This window comes from Mastomys coucha, unplaced genomic scaffold, assembly GCF_008632895.1.
Source record: "Mastomys coucha isolate ucsf_1 unplaced genomic scaffold, UCSF_Mcou_1 pScaffold5, whole genome shotgun sequence".
Taxonomy (NCBI): Eukaryota; Metazoa; Chordata; class Mammalia; order Rodentia; family Muridae; genus Mastomys; species Mastomys coucha.
This window is the reverse complement of record NW_022196911.1, coordinates 20482357-20503053: the sequence shown is the minus strand read 5'-3', so window position 1 is coordinate 20503053 and position 20697 is coordinate 20482357. Positions and strand designations below refer to the sequence as shown.

The 20697-nt window shown below is 33.6% G+C and overlaps 1 protein-coding gene across 2 annotated transcripts in view; it reads left to right on the top strand.

The window, feature by feature from the left end:
* Positions 1 to 20697, top strand: part of LOC116076905 (vomeronasal type-2 receptor 116-like) — a 32190-nt gene that overhangs the window by 6753 nt on the left and 4740 nt on the right. The window contains exons 2-5 of one of the 2 annotated variants that reach the window (XM_031350985.1): positions 8309 to 8603; positions 8927 to 9718; positions 10414 to 10629; positions 12134 to 12257. In XM_031350985.1, coding sequence (XP_031206845.1) covers positions 8309 to 8603; positions 8927 to 9718; positions 10414 to 10629; positions 12134 to 12257 — 1427 coding nt within the window. Of the gene's footprint in view, positions 1 to 8308; positions 8604 to 8926; positions 9731 to 10413; positions 10630 to 12133; positions 12258 to 20697 lie in introns of both variants that reach the window. The other variant, XM_031350984.1, reaches the window with a different exon arrangement.

Below are 20697 nucleotides of genomic sequence, written 5' to 3'. Positions count from 1 at the left end.
TGATCTTGTTAATTAGGATACTGTCTCTGTGCCCTCTAGTTAGTCTGGCTAAGTGTTTATCTATTTTGCTGATTTTTCTCAAAGAGCCAGATTCTAGTTTGGTTGATTTTTTTGTGTAGTTCTTTTTGTTTCTATTTGGTTGATTTCAGCTCTGAGTTTGATTATTTCCTCCCTTTGACTCCTCTTGGGTGAATTTGCTTCTTTTTGTTCTAGAGTTTTCAGATGGGCTGTCAAATTGCTGGTGTATGCTCTTTCCAGTTTCTTTTTGTAGGCACTTAAAGCTGTTAGTTTTCCTCTTAGGACTGCTTTCATTGTGTCCCATAAGTTTGAGTATGTTGTGGCTTCATTTTCATTAAACTCTAGAAAGTGTTTAATTTTTTCTTTATTTTTTCTTGACCAAGTTATATTTGAGTAGAGTGTTATTAAGCTTCCATGTGTATGTTGGCATTCTATTATTTATGTTGTTATTAAGGAGCAGCCTTAGTCTATGTTGATTGATAGGAGTCAATGAATTTTTTCAATCTTCTAGTATCTATTGACGTCTGATTTGTGACTGATTATATGGTCAATTTTGGAGAAGGTACCATGAGGTGCTGAGAATAAGGTATTTCCTTTTGTTTTTAGGATAGAAAGTTCTATAGATATCTGTTAAATCCATCTGTTTCATAACTTCTATTTGTCTCACTGTGTCTTTGTTTAGTTTCTGTTTCCATGATCTGTCCGTTGCAGAGAGTGGAGTGTTGAAATCTCCCACTATTTTTTTGGTGGTTCAATATGTGCTTTGAGCTTAAGTAAAGTTTCTTTTATGAATGTAGATGCCCTTACATTTGGAACATAGAGGTTCAGTGTTGACAGTTCATCTTGGTAGATTTTACCTTTGATGAATATTAAGTGTTCCTCCTTATCATTTTTGATCACTTTAGGGTGAAAGTTGATTTTATTTGATATTAGAATGGGTACTCCAGCTTTTTTCTTGGGAACACTTTCTTGGAAAATTGTTTTCCAGCCTTTTATTCTGAGATAGTGTCTGTCTTTGTCACTGAGGTAGGTTTCCTATATGCAACACAATGTTGGTTCCTGTTTACATACCCAGTCTGATAGCCTATGTCTTTTTATTGGGGAATTGAGTCCAGTGACATTAATAGATATTAAGTAAAAGTAATTGTTGTTTCTTGTTATTTTTGTTAGATTTGGAATTCTGTTCATGTGACTATCTTCTTTTAGTTTTGTTGGAAGATCACTTTCTTCCTTTTTCTAGGATGTTGTTTCCTTCCTTGTTTTGGAGTTTTCTATTTATTATCCTTTGAAGGGCTAGATTTGTAGAAATATATTGTGTAAATTTGGTTTTGTGACAGAATACTTTTATTTCTCCATCTATGGTAATTGAGAGTTTGGCTGGGTATAATAGCCTGGGCTGGCATTTGTGTTCTCTTAAGGTCTGTATGACATCAACCCAGGACCTTCTGGCTTTCATAGTCTCTGGAGTGAAGACTGGTGTAATTCCTAGGTGTAGATGGAGGTAGAAAGATTCTGTTCCAGCTTTTCTGCCACTTCTGAGGTCTGTATCCTTACTAGTTTTTTATCAGTGTGTTTTCGATGGAATATATAATCTTCAAAGATTTATTCAAGTGCAACCAGAAATACCAACACATTTATGTCATAATATATACAGCAAATTTTCTGGCCTAAGGGTGTTTAGCAGTTTCACTGAGGTGATGGCCTTGACAGTCAGTAGTGTAAGGACTATTTTGCCATTTATCTTATAGATATATGTGTGCATATAACTAAAATATTCACATTTAAGCATAGATCAGACATGTATATATTAATGTATATCTATATGTGTTAATTTTATGCCAAATACAGAGAAAATTAAATTTAATAATGTTTAATCTTGTTTTATTGCAATAAAATAAAAAACATGATATATTCCAAGATTTAAAAAATAATAATATGCTAAGAGCATGCATTCAAGTCATTTCTCAGATGTCCCATGTTTCCAAGTGATTTGTCTGTTAGTTCATTTTGATTATCATCCTTCTTAAATATGGTCAATTATCATTCATCAAAATTACATTTTTCTGAATACACAAATCTTATATTTTCCTTTGCAACTAAATTTCTACATTCTTAACATTTTTACATGGCCAAAATCCTAGTAATTATACTTACTCAAAACCATGTATGTTCCTTAGCTATACAAATCAAAATGAATTTTGTTCCAATCTTTGAGATACAAGACCTAATTTCTCTACAAGGAATGTTAAAAATAATAATCAAAGTTCATTATTTCATTCATGTAATTACTTTGTATTTCATTGGGTGTACCCATCATTCTTATTACAAACTTCCCTTTCCTTTCCTCTGGTTCATTCTTTAGACGCTGTCCAGAACCTAAAATTATTTTTGTGATGCTGAGAGTTGCTCTGTTTTATTTAAAGCTAACTTTCTTATCATATTCCTGTTGTCCATTCTGTGCTTATGCTCCCAAACTGTTTTAACACACCCCATGGATTTTACCATCCTCATTTTTTTTTTCTCAAGGCATTTACTCAAGCTGATAAAGCAAGATCTCTTGGGATGTTTCCAATAAACTCTAATGAAAATGTGTTTAGTATTTAAAAACCCATTCCGTATATATGATTTAATTTGTATATAGACTTTCAGGGATGGCCATTTTTTGGTGGATAACTAATTGGTATTTTCTTTCCTATGTAAGAATATTATATGTTAACAGACTATTTCAAAACATTCCTTAGTTACCATGTGTGTGTGTGTGTGTGTGTGTGTGTGTGTGTGTGTGTGAGTGTGAGTGTGTGTGTGTGTGTATGTAAGTGTAAGTTCTCTTGGCTATTAATAAAATAATCATTCATGAATTAAGAAGGAGAAAGAAGATTCATAAGGTTTTGCATAAAGCAAAGAGAATAGGGAAATTATGAAATTGTATCATAATGTCAAGAGAAGAAGAAAATAGTAGTCATTATCAAAATATATTTATTATTTTCCATGTTTTTTCAAAATCAGATGTCCAATAGAAAATGATCAAATCTATTTTATTAAAGTTTCCCCTTATCATTCCTCTGTGATTGGAGATAATGAGCTGCTCTGCTGTCTTGATATGTAGTACATAAAAATGATTGTAACCCAATTACTTACATGTAATGAATTATGAAAATCATATATATCTTTAAATATATAAATGTATTTTAATCTGAAGTACTTCTAAATAATAAAATATTATTGATTCTATCTTTCAAATTATACAAAATTATTTTAGAGTGGATAATATTATTTAATCATTAAATTATTTCATTTATTTACTTCACAAATGTTGCTCCCACTTCCCTGTCCCCACTCCCAGAGTTCATCTCCTCTACATCCCTCTGCTTTGACTCTGAGAGTCTGCTTCCCCACCTCCTTATAGATCTTGTCACTCACAACTCAACTCTTCCTTCCCTGGGGTATCACATGTCTGTAGGATTAGGCAAATCCTCTCCTGCTAAACCCAAACAAGGCAGTTCTCTGCTGCATATGTGACTGGGGTCATGAACCAGGCCCTGTATGCACTTTGGTTGGTTGCTTAGTACCTGGGACCTCTTAGGGGTCGAGTGAGTTGATAATGTTATTCTTCCTATGAGGTTGCCATCTCTTTTATCCACCTCAACCCTTTCTTAGCTCTTCCCTAATGGATCCCGACTTCAGTCCAACGGTTGGTTTCAAGTATCTGAATCTGTCTCAGCCAACTGCTGGCAGAGCCTTTCAGAGAACAGACATGCTCTGCTCCTGTCTGAAAGCACAACATGGCATCAGTAATAGTAAGGTTTGGTGCCTGTGCTTGGGATGGATCCCAAATTTGGCTGGTCACTGAATGGCCTTTTCTTCATTCTCTGCTCTACCTATGTCACTGCATTCCCTTTACACAGGAACAATTCTGGGTCAAAAATGTTGAAGATGGGTTGATAGCCTCATCTCCCCACTGGCAGCCCTGTCTCTCTACAGGAGATGGCCTTTTCTGGTTCATCTCCCCACTGTGGGGCACTTTGGCCAAGGTTATCCTCATTGAGTCCCAGGTCTGTAGGACTTTCTAGAGTTTCCCATGTCCCAAACCCCTAGAACCTGCATATTTTCATTCGTTCTCCTAGCCCTCTGGGTTTCTCTCCTATCTCCCTCCATACTTGATCCTGACCCCACTTTTCCATCTACCTTTTTTCTCCCACACATGTCCCTTGCTCCCTCTGCCTCTTGTGATAAATGTATTCCCCCTTCTAAGTGGAGTTGAAATGTCCTTATTTGAGCCTCCCTAATAAGGGAAGTTAACAATAGTTAAACTCCATATGGTCTAAGTGTTGCATCATGGATATTCTGTACTTTTTGGCTAATATTCACTTATTAGTGAGTACTGCTTTCCTTTAAAAAATAATGTCTACTAATCCTTTGATAATTTTAATGATATCAAATAACTTTATTAAACTATCACATGATAAATTAAATTAATTTCAAAATACATATGTACATTTAAAAGAGTATTTTAATAAATCTCAATGATAAAAACAATTAGGTAGCATGAGCAATGATCATATACCATAGATCCCAGGTTATTAATCTTCCATTTTATTTTTTTTGATATCTCTATTGCTTCTTATCACATTAATATAATTAATACTAATATACTTCTTTTTATTTATGTGTGTATATTTTAATTAGTATTTAGTCATGTAGATTTGGAGATTTAGGTGACTTAGAGTAATAATTTCTAAGAACAAACCTTGGGTTCTGTGGTAAAATAACCCTCTTAATTGTTGAACCAGTTTTCTTCCCCATCATACAATTGTTCCTTGGAAATCTTAATCATTATATTTATACATATAGGCAATTCTCCAAATCTACAATCTTGTTTAATACTGACCATCTCTGCCCTTATCTCTCTATCAATCCAACTTTAATTTTAATACTGTTATCCTAAATGAATTCAACTTTGTGTTGCCCAAGTGCTCTTGAGTATAAGATTATACAAGAATCTGATTTGCCTATCCAGGGATCAGATTACTGAAGAATCCTGATTCATCTTCCAGCAGTTATGAAGTTTCAATGCTGTTGTCCTTTGAGTAGATATCGCACATATAGACTGCATTCTTGCTCAAGTGATTTCAGATAAGATTAATGGTAGTATGCTTCATTGAGACTGTGCTTGTTACATTGTCAAATATCATTGCTGTTTTTGACCTAGTCAAAAAAGTCTACCTAAAGATAAAGTGAAGAGATAAATCCTTTGTCAGAGGAAATCTTAACACAGTCTAGTATTGACTCTGTTGTCTGGTTATTACTGTCTACACTTATGGAGATATATAATAAAAAGGAAGAAGCTAAGGAAGAAAATGGACAGATTATACAAATTGAACATTTTTGTACAAAATATACATATCTGGATGTAAAAAGTAATGAGAAATGTAATGGATTTAAATCCTTTATTCAAATAGATAAAAAAAATAAATAAATTAAATCCTGATGGTAAAGGAAAGCAAGGCAGTGGAGACAACAGGGCAAGATTCTAACCAGCTAAGTTTCTAACTTGTGAAAAAGAATTAAAAATAAATTTATAGCTAGATATGGAGGTTCATACATGTAATTCCAGCTGGTGGATCTATGAGTTGGAAGCCAGCCTGGAATACATAGGGAACTTTCACAATATTCAAACATAGATAATAAAGGTAACCAAAAGGTATAGAAAGATAATGAGGATTAAACTTTATGAGGGAGCCATATTCTAGCCCTGGTAAGCAGTATAAATTGGCAGTTGCAGCCATGTGGTTCTGATGTTAAAAATCAAGGAAGAAAGAAAGGTATTATGGAATCTCTCTGATACTAAGGAAAAATCATAAGGCCAAGAGTTTACCGAGGATATCTTTGCATTGATACCTAGAGGAGCCAATATGTGAAGCTCTAAAGGAGAAGTCTGGATTGCAATGTAGACCCCAAGATGCTCAACATTACCCGACCCAGGGTTACCAACTAAGGAGCTCTGCTAATAGGGAATGGAACAAGCCCAAAGAAAGAAGTGTTTTACATTCAAGAAAGATGAATGGAATTAGAGATCTCAAGACCACTTTGACATCAAATAACGAGATGCAGTGTTTAGAGTTTTTTGAGATAATTTTATGTTTGTTTCTTTTGTTTTGTTTTTGATTTTTGTTTTGCTTTGGTCCAGTACTTCCTCACTATGATCCATTACCTCAAATTTGAAATAGTAATGTATAGTCTGTGTCATTGGAGGTATGTGATCTGCTGTTTTATTTTGCTTTTACTAGGAGTTAAAGATGATAGAATGTAGAATTCTCATAAGAGAATCTGAACTTTGGACCTTGAAAATTTTCAGGGCATTTTAAATTATAGAAACTTTTGAAACTAGACTAAATACATTTTGCATTATGTTGTGGCTCCAAGCCTATGAAGGCCATTGAATGGAAAGAAGTAGTTTGAACAGAAATACATCCAATATTCTATTGTGTTTGCATATTTTGCCTATAATGAGTGGTACTATCAGGATGTGTGGCCTTTGGAGTAAGGTTTAAACTTGCTAGAGGAAGTGGGTTACTGTTTGGGAAGGCTTATAGGTCCAAGGAGATCAAGTATGGACCATGTGTTTCATTTTCCAATTGTCCTACATGTGGATTAAGAAGTAAATATATAGAAGACCATTTCTGTCTTTATACTAATATACTTCCCACTATAACCATAATAGACTAAAGCTTTGAAAATGTATGCTAATCCCAGTGTTTATTCTAGTTGCTGTGGTCACTGTGTCTCCTCACAGAAACAAAATGCTAAGAAAAATAGTTTCTCAGGTTTTGGTTGATGCGAATGGATACCTTCATTCTACATGTTAATGTTTTGATTGATGTGAACATTTTAAGGTCATTGTGTATTATTATATATACTGTGAAATCATAAATATAATTAGCCTGCAGTATTGAGAAATCATCCTACCCATGATGTTATTTCTAACCACTGGTTCTAAGTACAAGAGTTTGTGAGAATCTTTCCAATGCTCCTGGGCTAAGTTCTATAATCCTTTGTAGGGAAAGAAAAGTTGCACAATGGAACCATGATGAAGCATTTTCGTAATAAGCAAACTTTGGCACTGAAATAAAATGTACTTTTCTGTCAATGGGGAATCATGGCCTTTCAGAGAAAAAAAAAGATATTTTTCTCCTCATATAAGTGATTACTATACAAATGAAGTGAAAGCTCAGAGAGTAGAACATTCCAAGTAAAAGACTGATGACCTGAGTTAATATTTCACAAAAGAATATGGGTGCATGCCTGTGATGCAGTAGTCATGAGTAGAGTAGGAGACAGAAATAAGCATATCTCTAGAAGTTCCCTTTGTAGTAAATTTGGAATATGTGAATAGAAAATAAATAAAATGAGCAGCCATATGTAGTATTGCAAGACTTTATTCCCAGAATTCACCATAGAGTGGCAGGTGGACATTTATGAGTTCAAGACCAGCCTGATATACCCAGAAACTTCCACTAAAGTCCAGACTTTTCTTGAATCAACAAAGCAAGCAATTGATAACAAAATGAATGAAAGCCATAAATAAATAAAATAGACTATGTTTAAATAAGAAGAAAAGCTAGTTGTAACCCTGAATGTTTTCTTCTCTTGAATTCATACTTACTGACCTCCATAAAACTTTACCTACAAAGAGACATACATGCTCTCAAGGATACAGACAAATATATAAAATATAAACTTGTGATGCATTATTTTTAATCATATCAAATTGATGAAAGATGCTGGCTTTTCTCTGCAAGTTCTAAGCTTGAATGTAAGCAATTCCAGTATCCCAAACTGAAAATTAATGTCAGAAAAATGGCAACAGTAACTCCATATGGCATGTATTAGTTAACCTTGAATTATTAGTTAATAAAAATATTGTTTCTAAAATCTGATTAACTTTACAAAAATAATAGTGGGTTTTCATAACTGAAGAGTTCAGAATGCCAAGAGCGAGATAACAGAATATCTGTTATTTAGGGAGAAAGTGTTATCTGAGTTTTAGACTGAAATTATTTGGTGTTATCTAATAAAAAAGAAATAGAGTATGCTTGAGGAACTACAATTAATGGGTGGTAATGCTAAATGAACTTGCCAAATCTTGACCTATGTAACCAATCTAATTCCACCTATTCATGGTGAATATTTTTATATATTTTATGGAATTAAACATGAAATATAAAGTTTACTGTACTCAATATGTGGTCTATATGTTATTCCTCTTGTTTATATTTTGCCATTTACACAGATATAATTTTAAGAATTACCAGTATATTCTTGCTCTGGTATTTGCCATTGAGGAGATCAATGGGAACCCCAATATTTTACCTAATATATCACTTGGATTTGATTTCTACAATGTCCGATTCACTGAGAAGGACACTCTCATGAATGCCTTTAATTGGCTCACAACTAGAGGGAAGAAAATGATACTACCAAACTATAACTGTGACAAGAAAAAAATTTCTGCTGCACTCACGGGAACATCATGGACAACATCTGCTCAAATTGGCACATTATTTCAACTCTTTAAATTTCCACAGGTGAGAAAATTTGGAGTGTAGGAACTAGGAGTCTTATATCGTCATTGATATTATAGATGTTTTTTCAACCTACAAGAGGGATATTTGAATTACTAAAGCATAAAAGCCAGTACCCAGACACATGGATGTGAAACAAATTTCTCTTACATGCAAGAAAAATGGCAGTCAAATAAATGGAACTAGGTATTCATTTGAAACTAACAGGTTGGCAGGAATTTTCCTTTAAAATTGGGCTAAAACTATATTTCTTTTCCTGGTATCATTTGTTGTTTCAGGATTAAAATTGTGTTTGATCTTAATATTCTTTTTCTTACTTGGTTCAGCTTTCCTTTGGACCTTATGATTCCATCTTGAGTGACCGAAGTCAGTATTCTTCTCTCTACCAAATGGCCCCAAAGTATACATCTCTTTCACTTGGCATTGTCTCTTTGATGGTTCATTTTAAGTGGTCCTGGGTTGGTGTCATCCTTCCAGACGACCACAACGGGAATAAAATTCTATCAGATATCAAAGAAGAGATGCAGAGAAAAGGAGTTTGCATAGCTTTTGTTAAAATGATCCCTGCCACCTGGACTTCACATTTTAACAAATTCTGGGAAAATATGGATTACACAAATGTCATAATTATTTATGGTGACATTGATTCCCTAGAAGGCCTAATGAGAAATATTGGGCAAAGGTTATTGACAGGGAAAGTCTGGGTCATGAACACTGAGCCTCATATTACTGACTATGCTGATTATTTCTTGTTAGACTCATTCCATGGGAGCTTAATTTTTACTCATCATTACAGAAACAATTTTGAGTTTACTAATTTCATTCAAACAGTTAATCCTTACAAATACCCAGAAGATATTTACCTTCCTAAGTTGTGGCATTTGTTCTTCAAGTGCTCATTTTCTGATACTGACTGTCAACTATTGACTAACTGTCAAGCTAATGCTTCTTTGGATGTATTACCTTGCCATATTTTTGACATAGCGGTTAGTGAAGAGAGCAAGACTATCTATAATGCTGTGTATGCTCTGGCTCACAGTCTTCATGTGATGAGTATTCAACAAGTACAAATACAACCCCATAAAAATGAGGATATGATGGAGTTCTTGCCCTGGCAGGTAGTAATCATTGTACTAAATTGTATTATCATCATTCTGATGTATGAGATGTGCAATGACAGTAAATTATAGACTCTAAAATTCTGTTTATCTTGTCAACAATCTCAAGAATTTTGGAGTTTTGAAAATTATCTAGAAGTCAAAGCAGTGTCAAGTATGTGTTGCTGAGAAATGGAATACAGATACTAGGCTGGTATTTTCATAGTCAATACCAATTTCATGTTATCAATAACTAGATATACAATATTTGCCTGGTAATAGTTGCAATCAAATGAGTAATTTATGTGTTTATTACAATAGGGATAAATGAGTGGACATGTAAGTGAAACGATAGTGGTTTTGTGTTAAATAATTCCCTAAATTAGCCTTGAGACATGAACACCTTCATTTCAGACTCCATCTCTGAAGATCATCTGAAAGTAAATGGGTTTGACTTGGTTTCAAAAAATTATCATAGGCATGAGTTAGAAGTCATTGATGCATTACCTAAAGTTGTTTCATAGTTTTCACTGAAGCTGATGGGCATTCAAGCAGGATTATATCCCACTCATTCAGTGATTCATTTACTCAACATTACTGGAAGCTTCATTAATTTGGCTTTCACATCAGAAATTAAGAACAATAAGACATTCAAAAGCATAGGTTGATTCTGCATCTTGAACACAGTGTATTACAAATCCATGAATTTCTTTCAGCTTAACACTTTCTTGAATGAAATTGATGAGAGAGACAACATGAGTTTAGATGGGAGACAAAAATTAAATGCAGAATATGACATTCTTAACATTTGGAACTTACCAAAGGGTCTTGGACTAAAGGTGAAAATAGGATCCTTTTCTGCAAATACTGCCCAGGACCAACAGTTGTCCTTATCTGAACAGATGATACAATGGCCAGAAGGATTTTCAGAGGTGAGTTATTTGTTTAATCAATGCTTTATGCTTATGTTAAGAATAATTTTTTTTATTTTCTGATACAACGACAATTGTTTTCTGACTGAAGATCCATAACTCTTTGATTATCAGTATAAAATACAACAAAGTTAATACTAGTGTATTAGGTTTTCTTGTTCCTTGATTCAGACTAATGGAAGTATTTAATGTTAAATAAGGCCCACAGTGTTCACTCAATGAATATCATTTGTAACAAACTATGAACACTTTAGAACAGAATATTTCTATCTCCAAAATAACTCATGGGTCATTGTGCTTTATATAATTTTCCCATTTTGTGATCAATAACATGAAATAATATAAACATTATTTTTTATTGTATGATCACACAAAATGACCAAACATTGAATCGTGGAAGAAAAGTATATTTTTGCTTATGGTTTGAGAGAAGTATGACAACAAGAGGTAGTCATGAAGTCAGGCTCAGATACAGAAAAATAATGTTTCTATATAACTATACTTAAAGTAAATGAAATGAGAAACCTAGATCTGAGGAAAGTATTTAAATATTTCAATTCCAATAACATTGAGATAATTTCCCCAGCATGTCTGAGGCTCCTAAATTTTCCATAACTTTTCAAAGAGTACGAAAAATATGGAAGTATGCACCTAAATACTTTAACCTATGTGGAATTTTTTCCATTCCAAATGACATATAATAACTGTGTTAGTATTACTTAACTATCCATAGATTCTCAATGAGTTCATTGACAATCTTTCTTAGAAATTTCAACCCATGATCAGTTAGTTTAGTTTTTTTGCCTCTGGAAAAACAGAGCTATATAGTGTACACCTGTGTAAACTATTGGTTTGACTGCATTCTATACTAAAACACATAGCTGAAATAATTTAAGAAACAATTTGAGGGTACAGTGCATTAAATTAGTAAATACATGATTTCCAAATGTATGAGGTTGCAGATGATATAATATCCCCTGCATGCAAAAAGGTATGGATAATACAGCTGTCTTCTTTTTTCATACATTTGTTCTTAGATATTATCTGATAAAAAATGACACTTGAATTTAAGAGGATCTCTTCAATCTAGCAAATTTGATCTTTATATTTATTGTTAATAATACACATACCTTTGCTTCCTAAATCCTGTCAACTGACAGTCAAGATTCACAATCATTGTGGAAATAAAGGTACTCAATGCAGTAGTCATAAAATATAGAGATGATATCAGAATGAAGAAAACCCATGGACTTTATATCATCTTTCCTGTGACCTCCTGTTCACAAATTTGTCCCTACTCCATTGTTGTCAAATTCTCTACCGCTCTAATAATTATCAGACAAATATTTAAACACATTTGTTTTGGAATAACTTTTCTGAATAATCCTCTGTACTTATAAAAATACATAGGAATTCATCATATAGGATTCAAAAACTCTGGATATTTATTTTTCCTATAAAACCATAAGCATTAAATAACACACATTCCTTTCATTTTTCTCAGATTCCTTCATCTGTGTGCAGTGAGAGTTGTAGGCCTGGATTTAGAAAAATAACCCTGGAGGGTAAGGCAATCTGCTGCTACAATTGCACTCCTTGTGCAGAAGATGAGATTTCTAATGAGACAGGTAAAAACAGGTTTTACAGAAAGCTTTCTTATTTTTTCACAGGATTCCATAATACACTAGCCAATGAAAATGATGTGAATTCAAATCAGTGATAAACATTTTCATTTCTTTGTTTAGGAACTTAAATGTCAAAATTCATCATCTTGTCTTTGCAATGACCCACCATAGTCATTAAAAACCATACTTGTTTTATATCTTTGATTCACTTCAAGTATTGATTGTAGCAAAAAATAAATAAATATTTCTGGAGTACTTCACAGTATGTTTTATTTCAGGGTGCCAGTTAACATATATTGACAAAGAATCAATTTGCTTTTCCAGATGTATTTCAATAATTTTTTAAGACCTATCCATGGCTCAGATATTAATAGCTGTGATGTGCCCACTCATTTTTAATATAAAATTTAAAATATATTAATATATAAATATAGAAATTTTATATAAAGGTATAAAATTTAAAATATATTTTTTTCAATTTTTAGATTGTTGATAATTTTTGGCAATGTGTTTTGACCATATTCAAGCCTCCCAAACCTTCCATATCTATTCATCTTTTTCTTAACTACCCAAAATATTGTAATTAATCTAAGACCTCTGTGATCCTCATATACTCTTGTGTGTGTGTGGACCTCACTTGAGGGTTGCCAATAAGCCATGATATTCATGCTAAAAATATGACTCTTCTCCCAACAGCTACCAATTGTCAATATCTCATTTTCTGGGGGTGTGTCTTTATGTCTTCCTTCACTCTCTATATGGGAATTTGTTCTGGCTTAAGCCTACAGATTTATAATTACTTGTCTCATGTGCTATGACCTCATAGGTACAACTTCCTATGTTTTCAGAAAACACAGTTATGTGCACATTGTTGAGATTGCTAGATTTCTGTCATCTCTTCAATAGTAATATTATTTTAACAAAATATTTTATTTCATTATTGGAATCTTCAGAAAAGAGCAGTGTGTGATCAATATTTTAGGGAGAGATGTTTCACTAGAAGCAAGCTTTAAGGATTTAAAGTTCATGTGACATCTGAAATCTCTCTTTTCTCTGACTTCTGCTTTCAAGTCAGGATGTGAGAATTCATCTAGTTCTCCACTGTCATCTCTACCTCAAAGTTTTCATGCTCCATGAAATGACAGAAGTGGAGTAACAGTGTAAAAGTTATAAGCAAACAGCAATAGAACAACTTAGACTGGATAATAACACAACTCCTTAAACATTTGTGAAAATTTTACTTAGAAATTATCTGCTGAGACTAATCAAGGGCAGTTGACAGTTATTGCCATCGTCACAGAGATTTTCTTTATTATTAGTTAGATATTTTTTCTATTTTCTATAGCTATATGTAGACACTACAGACTTGATCTTTAAATAAAATAATTTGTTTCACTTTTTGAAATGTAAGAGTAATATTTTGCTAAGATCTGGGAAGTGAGTTTTTATTTTCTTTAGGAACATAGCAAGTGTGTATAGAAAGAATGACTATTGTCATTCACTCTGCATATGACTCCTGTGATTAATGATACACTGCCAATATTACAGCATAAATTGATGAGCATTTTGCTATCATGAGCCAATTCTTTGCTACTAGGCTCAGTTTTCAGTATTGTTGATTTTGGTAGTGAATATCTAGCACATGGATTAAAGTTATAGACATGAAACACATGTACATATATTAACAATATGTATTTATACACATATACATATCTTTCTATATGTATATATATATATATGTACATTCCTACTTATATATGCATATTCATATCTGTATACATAGAGAGAGAAAGAAAGAGACCTAGTTGGAGAGACAGAGAGAAAAGTTAAGACACACACAGAATAATAATGTTATCATCATCAAATTGAAAACTTAATTTATACTAGTTATTTAATACTCCAATCACTAAGTTTCAATTCTGTACTATTTTAAATTAGCTTAATTATATTGGCATGGAATCATAAAATTCAATGTGAATTTTATTATCTTACACTGTAATTGCATTATACAAAAGATCAATATTTTTAATTATCAGATACAAAGTTAATTAAGTGAAATTTAATGAAGTTTTAGTGTCAGAGTGGTAAAGAGTAACTCATCAAATAAATTCACAGAATCTGAACTTCTGATGTGGACAACATGATTTGGGTGATTAGAGCAAAAACAGTCAGCCATACTCTCCTCGTTTCATCCTTTGCAGAAGTTTCTCATTTCACCATCCACAGTCTTTTAATAGATTTCAATTCAACTGAATCAAAGCTGATCTCTGCAAGGAGATGACTTTGAAAGATGGGCTGTCATCTTTCTAGTTGTTGTGATTTTGACTGCATTCTACAGAGTAATATGTTTAATAAATGAAAGTTCACTGTTTAATCTAATGTCAGTTACGAAAATAAGTAATTAACTATCAGAAATGCCTTCATGCAAGCCACAGAATCAACTTTTGAAATATATTTGCACAATGCACTCCCAATAGTGCTTTGGAATTTATCATTCTTTTCTGTGAAATACTGATATGAGAGTATGCTGGAAATTTGATGGCAGATTAAATAAAGTTATACACAAGAAAGGGTCTGGGAGAGCATAATGCCAGTTAATGTATTTTATAGACATTAACTAGATTTCTTCTTGTTTTAAAATAATAACTATCAGATTTTTATGATATACTTTATAGCCTAAAATCATAGAATTTTTAACATAAATAAAATTACTTGGTACTATGAGGCATAATAATTTTGTATAACATTTTATTGCTTTAAAGAGATTGTTTCCCTCCAGCAGCTCTCTGCAGCTCTCTTCACCCAACACCCTTTTCTGCTGCTATTTTAAGCTCTTGTAGATAGGCTCTCACAGAGGTAGTATATGGAGTTTCATTATCATCTTCAGCATCATATCTTCTGTCTTCCAAATCTCCAAAATATGCTACTGAATCACAGATTGGAAACTTCAGTACTTCTCAATATTATTTGACTGGTAGCAAAGGTTTTAACCCACAATAAACACTATGAAAATGTTAAAAGTCAAAAATAGTCACAAACATGAAAGATATGTAACATGTACAATTTCAATTTCCATATAAACCTTAAAGTTTAATTGCTGAAAATAAGAGGATACAAAGATTAAATCATGTCATCTAATTTGCCTAACATTGGATATCTGGTATTTGTTTTTTATTAGATATTTTCTTTATTTAAGTTTGAAATGATATCCCCTTTCCAGTTTTCCCTCCGAAACAAAACCCTGTCCCTTTCCCCCTTCCCCTGCTCATCAACCCACCCTCTACCTACTACTTCCTGGCACTAGCATCCCTCTTCAGAAGAACAGGGACCTCTCCTCCCATTGATTGTCAGGAGCAAATGCACTCTCTGCTACCACGGCCCCCATGGCCAGGGCCCCTTCCTGACACCATCCCCTCGTTCTGCCACAGGGAACCACAATGCTGGACATTGGCCCCAGGTGGCCGAGGGATATAACTGTCTCCAGAGAGGCTCTGACAGTGCCCGATTAATACAGAAGTAGAGGCTCACAATCATCCATTGAACTGAACACAGGGTCCCCAATGAAGGAGTTAGAGAAAGGACCCAAGGAGCTGAAGGGTTTGCAGCCCCTTTGGACAAACAACAATATGAACTAACTAGTTCCCTCAGAGCTCTGAGGGACTAAACCACCAACCAAAGGGTACACATGGTTGTTCTAATGGCTCCAGGAACATATGTATAGCAGAGGATGGCCTAGTTGGTCATCAAGGGGAGGAGATGCCCTTGGTCCTGTAAAGGTTCTATGCCCCAGTGTAGGGGAATGCCAGGGCCAGAAAGCAGGAGAGGGTGGGTTGGTGAGCAGGGGAAGTGGGGAAGTAACAGGATTTTTTTTCCTGAGGGGAAACTGGGAAAGAGGATATAATTTAAAATGTAAAAAAAGAAAATGTCTAATAAAAAATTTAAAAAACAATGTTTTGTAAAATCCAAAATCTCATTTTGAAACATGTGCTCCTGTAAAGTAAAAGTAATTTAAAGTACTTTATTATTTCAAGAGTGAAAAATCAAGCAACAATGTGTCCTTATTACATATTATAGCATCTTCAGGGTCTATGCCCAGGAGTCGTAGAGCTTGGTCCTCAGGTAGTACTATGTCCAATTTCTAGAGGAACCACCAAACTAATTTCCAGAGTGGTTGTATCAACTTGCAATCCCACCAGCAATGAAGGAGTATTCTTCTTTCTCCACAACCTCTCCAGCATCTGCTGTCACCTGAGTTTTTTATCCTAGCCATTCTGACTGGTATGAGGTGGAATCTCAGGGTTGTTTTGATTTGCATTTCCCTGATGAGTAAGGATGTTGAGGTGCTTCTCAGCCATTTAGTATTCCTCAGCTGAGAATTCTTTGTTTAGGTCTCTACCCCATTTTTTAATAGGGTTATTTGGTTCTCTGGAGTCTAACTTCTTGAGTATTTTGTATATATTGGATATTAGCCCTTATCTAATGTAGGGTTGGTAAATATCTTTTCCCAATCTGTTGGTTGCTGTTTTGTCCTATTGACAGTGTCCTTTGCCTTACAGAAACTTTGTAATTTTATAAGGTCCCATTTGTCAATTCTTGATCTTAGAACATAAGCTATAGGTGTTCTGTTCAAGAAATTTTCCCCTGTGCCCATGTGCTTAAGGCTCTTCCCAACTTTCTTTTCTATAAGTTTCAGTGTATCTGGCTATATGTGGTGGTCCTTCAGCAACTTGACTTGAGCTTTGTACAAGGAAATAGGAATGTATAAACTGGCATTCTTCTACACGCTAACCGGCAGTTAAACCAACACAATATGTCAAAAATGCTCTCTCTTTTTCCACTGGATGGTTTTAACTTCTTTGTCAAAGATCAAATGAACATAGGTGTGCGGATTAATTTCTGGGTCTTCAGTTCTATTCTATTGATCTAAATGCCTGTCACTGTACCAATACCATGCAGTTTTTCTCACAATTGCTCTGTAGTACAGCTTAAGGTCAGGGATTGTGATTCTGCCAGAAGTTCTTTTATTGTTGAGAATAGTTTTTGCTATCCTGGGTTTTTGTTATTCCAGATGAATTTACAAATTGCTCTTTCCACCTTTGTGAATAATTGAGTTGGAATTTTGATGGGGATTGCATTGAATCTATAGTTGTTTTTTGGCAAGGTGGCCATTTTACTATAGTAATCCTGCCAATCCATGAGCATGGGAGATTTTTCCTTCTGTGATTTTCTACAATTTCTTTCTTCAGAGACTTGAAGTTCTTGTCATACAGATATTTCATTGCTTAATTGGAGTCACTCTAAGGTGTTTTATATTATCTGTGACTATTATGAAGGACATTGTTCCCTAATTTCATTCTCACCCTATTCATCCTTTGTGTACAGGAAGGCCACTGACTTCCTTGAGTTAATTTTTTATCCAGCTACTTTGCTGAGGTTGTTTATCAGGTCTAGGAGTTTTCTGTTGGAATTTTTGGGGTCACTTAAGTATACTATCATATCATCAGCAAATAGTGATAATTTGACTTCTTACTTTTCCATTTGTATCCCTTTATCTCCTTTTGTTTTCTAATTGCTCTGGCTAGGACTTCAAGTACAATATTGAATAGGTAGGTAGTGAGCAGCCTTGACTAGTCCCTGATTTTAGTGGGATTGCTTCAAATTTCTCTCCATTTATTTGATGTTAGCTACTGGTTTGCTGTATATTGCTCTATTGTACTATGTTTAGGTATGGGCCTTGAATTCCTGATCTTTCCAAGACTGTTATCATGAAGGGGTGTTGGATTTTGTCAAATGCTTTCTCAGACTCTAATGAGATGATCATATATTTTTTCTTTGAGTTTGTTTATATAGTGGATTATGTTGATGGATTTCTGTATATTGAACCATCCCTGCATTCCTTGAATGAAGGATACTTGATCATGATAGATGATCATTTTGATGTGTTCTTGGAATCAGTTTACAAGAATTTTACTGAGTATTTTTGCATCAATATTCATAAGGGAAATGGGTCTGAAGTTTTCTTTCTTTTTTTGGTCTTTGTGTAGGTTAGGTGTCAGAGTAATTGTGGCTTTATCAAATGAATTGGGTAGAGTAACTTCTGTTTCTATTTTGTGGAATAGTTTGAGAAGTAGTGGTATTAAGTCTTATTTGAAGGTCTGATAAAACTCTGTACTAAACCCATCTCATCCTGGGATTTTTTGTTTGGGAGACTATTAATGAGTGTTTCTATTTTGTTAGGGAATATGGGACTGTTTAGATCATTTATCTAATCTTGACTTAACTCTAGTACCTGTTTTCTGATAAAAAATTTTTCCATTTCATCCAGGTTTTCCAGTTTTGTTGAGTATAGGCTTTTGTAGTAGGATCTTGTGATTTTTTTGATTTTCTCAGTTTCTGTTGTTATGTCTCCTTTTTCATTTCTGATTTTGTTAGGATACTGTCTCTGTGTCCTCCAGTTAGTCTGGCTTAGGGTGTATAGATTTTGTTGATTTCTCAAAGAACCAGATCCTGGTTTGGTTTGTTTGATTCTTTGTATAGTTCTATAGTTGATTTCAGTCCTGAGTTTGATTATTTCCTGCCATCTAATCCTTTTGAGTGAATTTGCTTCTTTTTGTTCTAGAGCTTTCAGATATGATATCAAAGTGCTAGTGTATGCTCTCTCCAGTTTCTCTTTGGACGCACTCAGAGCTCTATAAGTTTTCTTCTTAGGATTGCTTTTCTTGTGTCCCATAAGGTTGGGTATGTTGTGACTTCATTTTCATTTAACTCTAAAAAGTCTTCATTTTCTTTCTTTATTTCTACCTTGACCAAGTTATTATTGAGTAGAGTGTTGTTTACCTTCCATGTGTATGTGGGTTTTCTATTGTTTATGTTGTTATTGAGGACCAGCTTTAGTCCATGGTTATCTGACAGGATGCAAGAAATTATTTCAGTCTTCTTATATCTCTTGAGGCCTATTTTTTGACTCATTATATGGTCAGTTTTGGAGAAGGTACCATAAGGTACTAAGAAGAGGTTATATCCTTTTGTTTTAGTATAAAATGTTCTATAGATATCTGTTGAATCCTGTGTTTTATGACTTCTGTTAGTCTCACTATGTCTCTCTTTAGTTTCTGTTTCTATGATCTGTCTCTTGCAGAAAGTGGGGTGTTGAAGTCTCCCTCTATTATTGTGTGCAGTGCAATGTGTGCTTTGAGCTTTAGTAAAGTTCCTTTCATAAATGTAGATGCCCTTACATTTGGAGCCTAGATGTTCAGAATTGAGAGTTCATCTTGGTAGATTTTACCTTTGATGAGTATGAAATATCCCTCATTATCATTCTAATCACTTTAGGTTGAAAGTTGATTTTATTCGATATTAGAATGGCTACTCCAGCCATTTTCTTGGGACAATTGGCTTGGAAAATTGTTTTTCCAGTTTTTTACTCTGAGGTAGGGTCTCTCTTTGTCACTGAGGTAGATTTCCTGTATGTAACACAATGTTGTGTCCTGTTTATGTGGCAAGTCTGATAGTCTATGTCTTTTTTGGGAGGAATTGAGTCCATTGATATTAATAGATACTAAGGCAAAGTAATTGTTACCTCCTGTTATTTTTGTTGTTAGAGTTGGAATTCTGTTCATGTGGCCATCTTCCCTTAGTTTTGTTGAAAGTTTACTTCTTGCTTTTTCTAGGATGTAGTTTCCCTCCTTGTGTTGGAGTTTTCCATTTATTATCCTTTGAAGGGCTGGATTTATGGAAATATATTGTATAAATTTGGTTTTGTCTTGAAATACCTTGGTTTCTCCATCTATGGTAATTGAGAGCTTTGCTGGGTATAGTAGCCTGGGCTGGCATTTGTGTTCTCTTAGGGTCTATTTGACATCAGCCCGGGCTCTTCTGCCTTTCATATCTAGTATTTGAATACAACATTTTTCCTATTCTATTATTGTTAATATTAAAACAATTTGTATAAATAATTAATAACATTATGTCCTACCAATTGAAACTTACAACTGATTCTACCTCATTTTCATATAAGTCCAGAAATTGGAAATTTGTGTTTGATTTACTCAGCCTATTTACTATCTGTTATAATTAAATATTAAGATTATTTTTATATCATCTATCTTTATGCCATATAAACACTATATGGGATTATAACATAAAGATACTGTAAACCATCTGTAATGCAGAGAAGTAAAACATCTAGGAGAAGTAGTGGAATATAGATTGTTCAATCATATGAATACATAATATGTACAATTATGATATCTTCAACAATTCAAAAATAATGCTCAGTATTTCTGTAACAACTAAATTTGAGCCTAGAGTAGAATTAATTCAAAATTTTTTAAATAGTATTTTTTTTATGTGAATAAACATAGAAGTAAATATTTTTTATTTATTTATTTATTTATTTATTTATTTTAGATATTTTCTTTATTTACATGCGAATTTCTCCTTT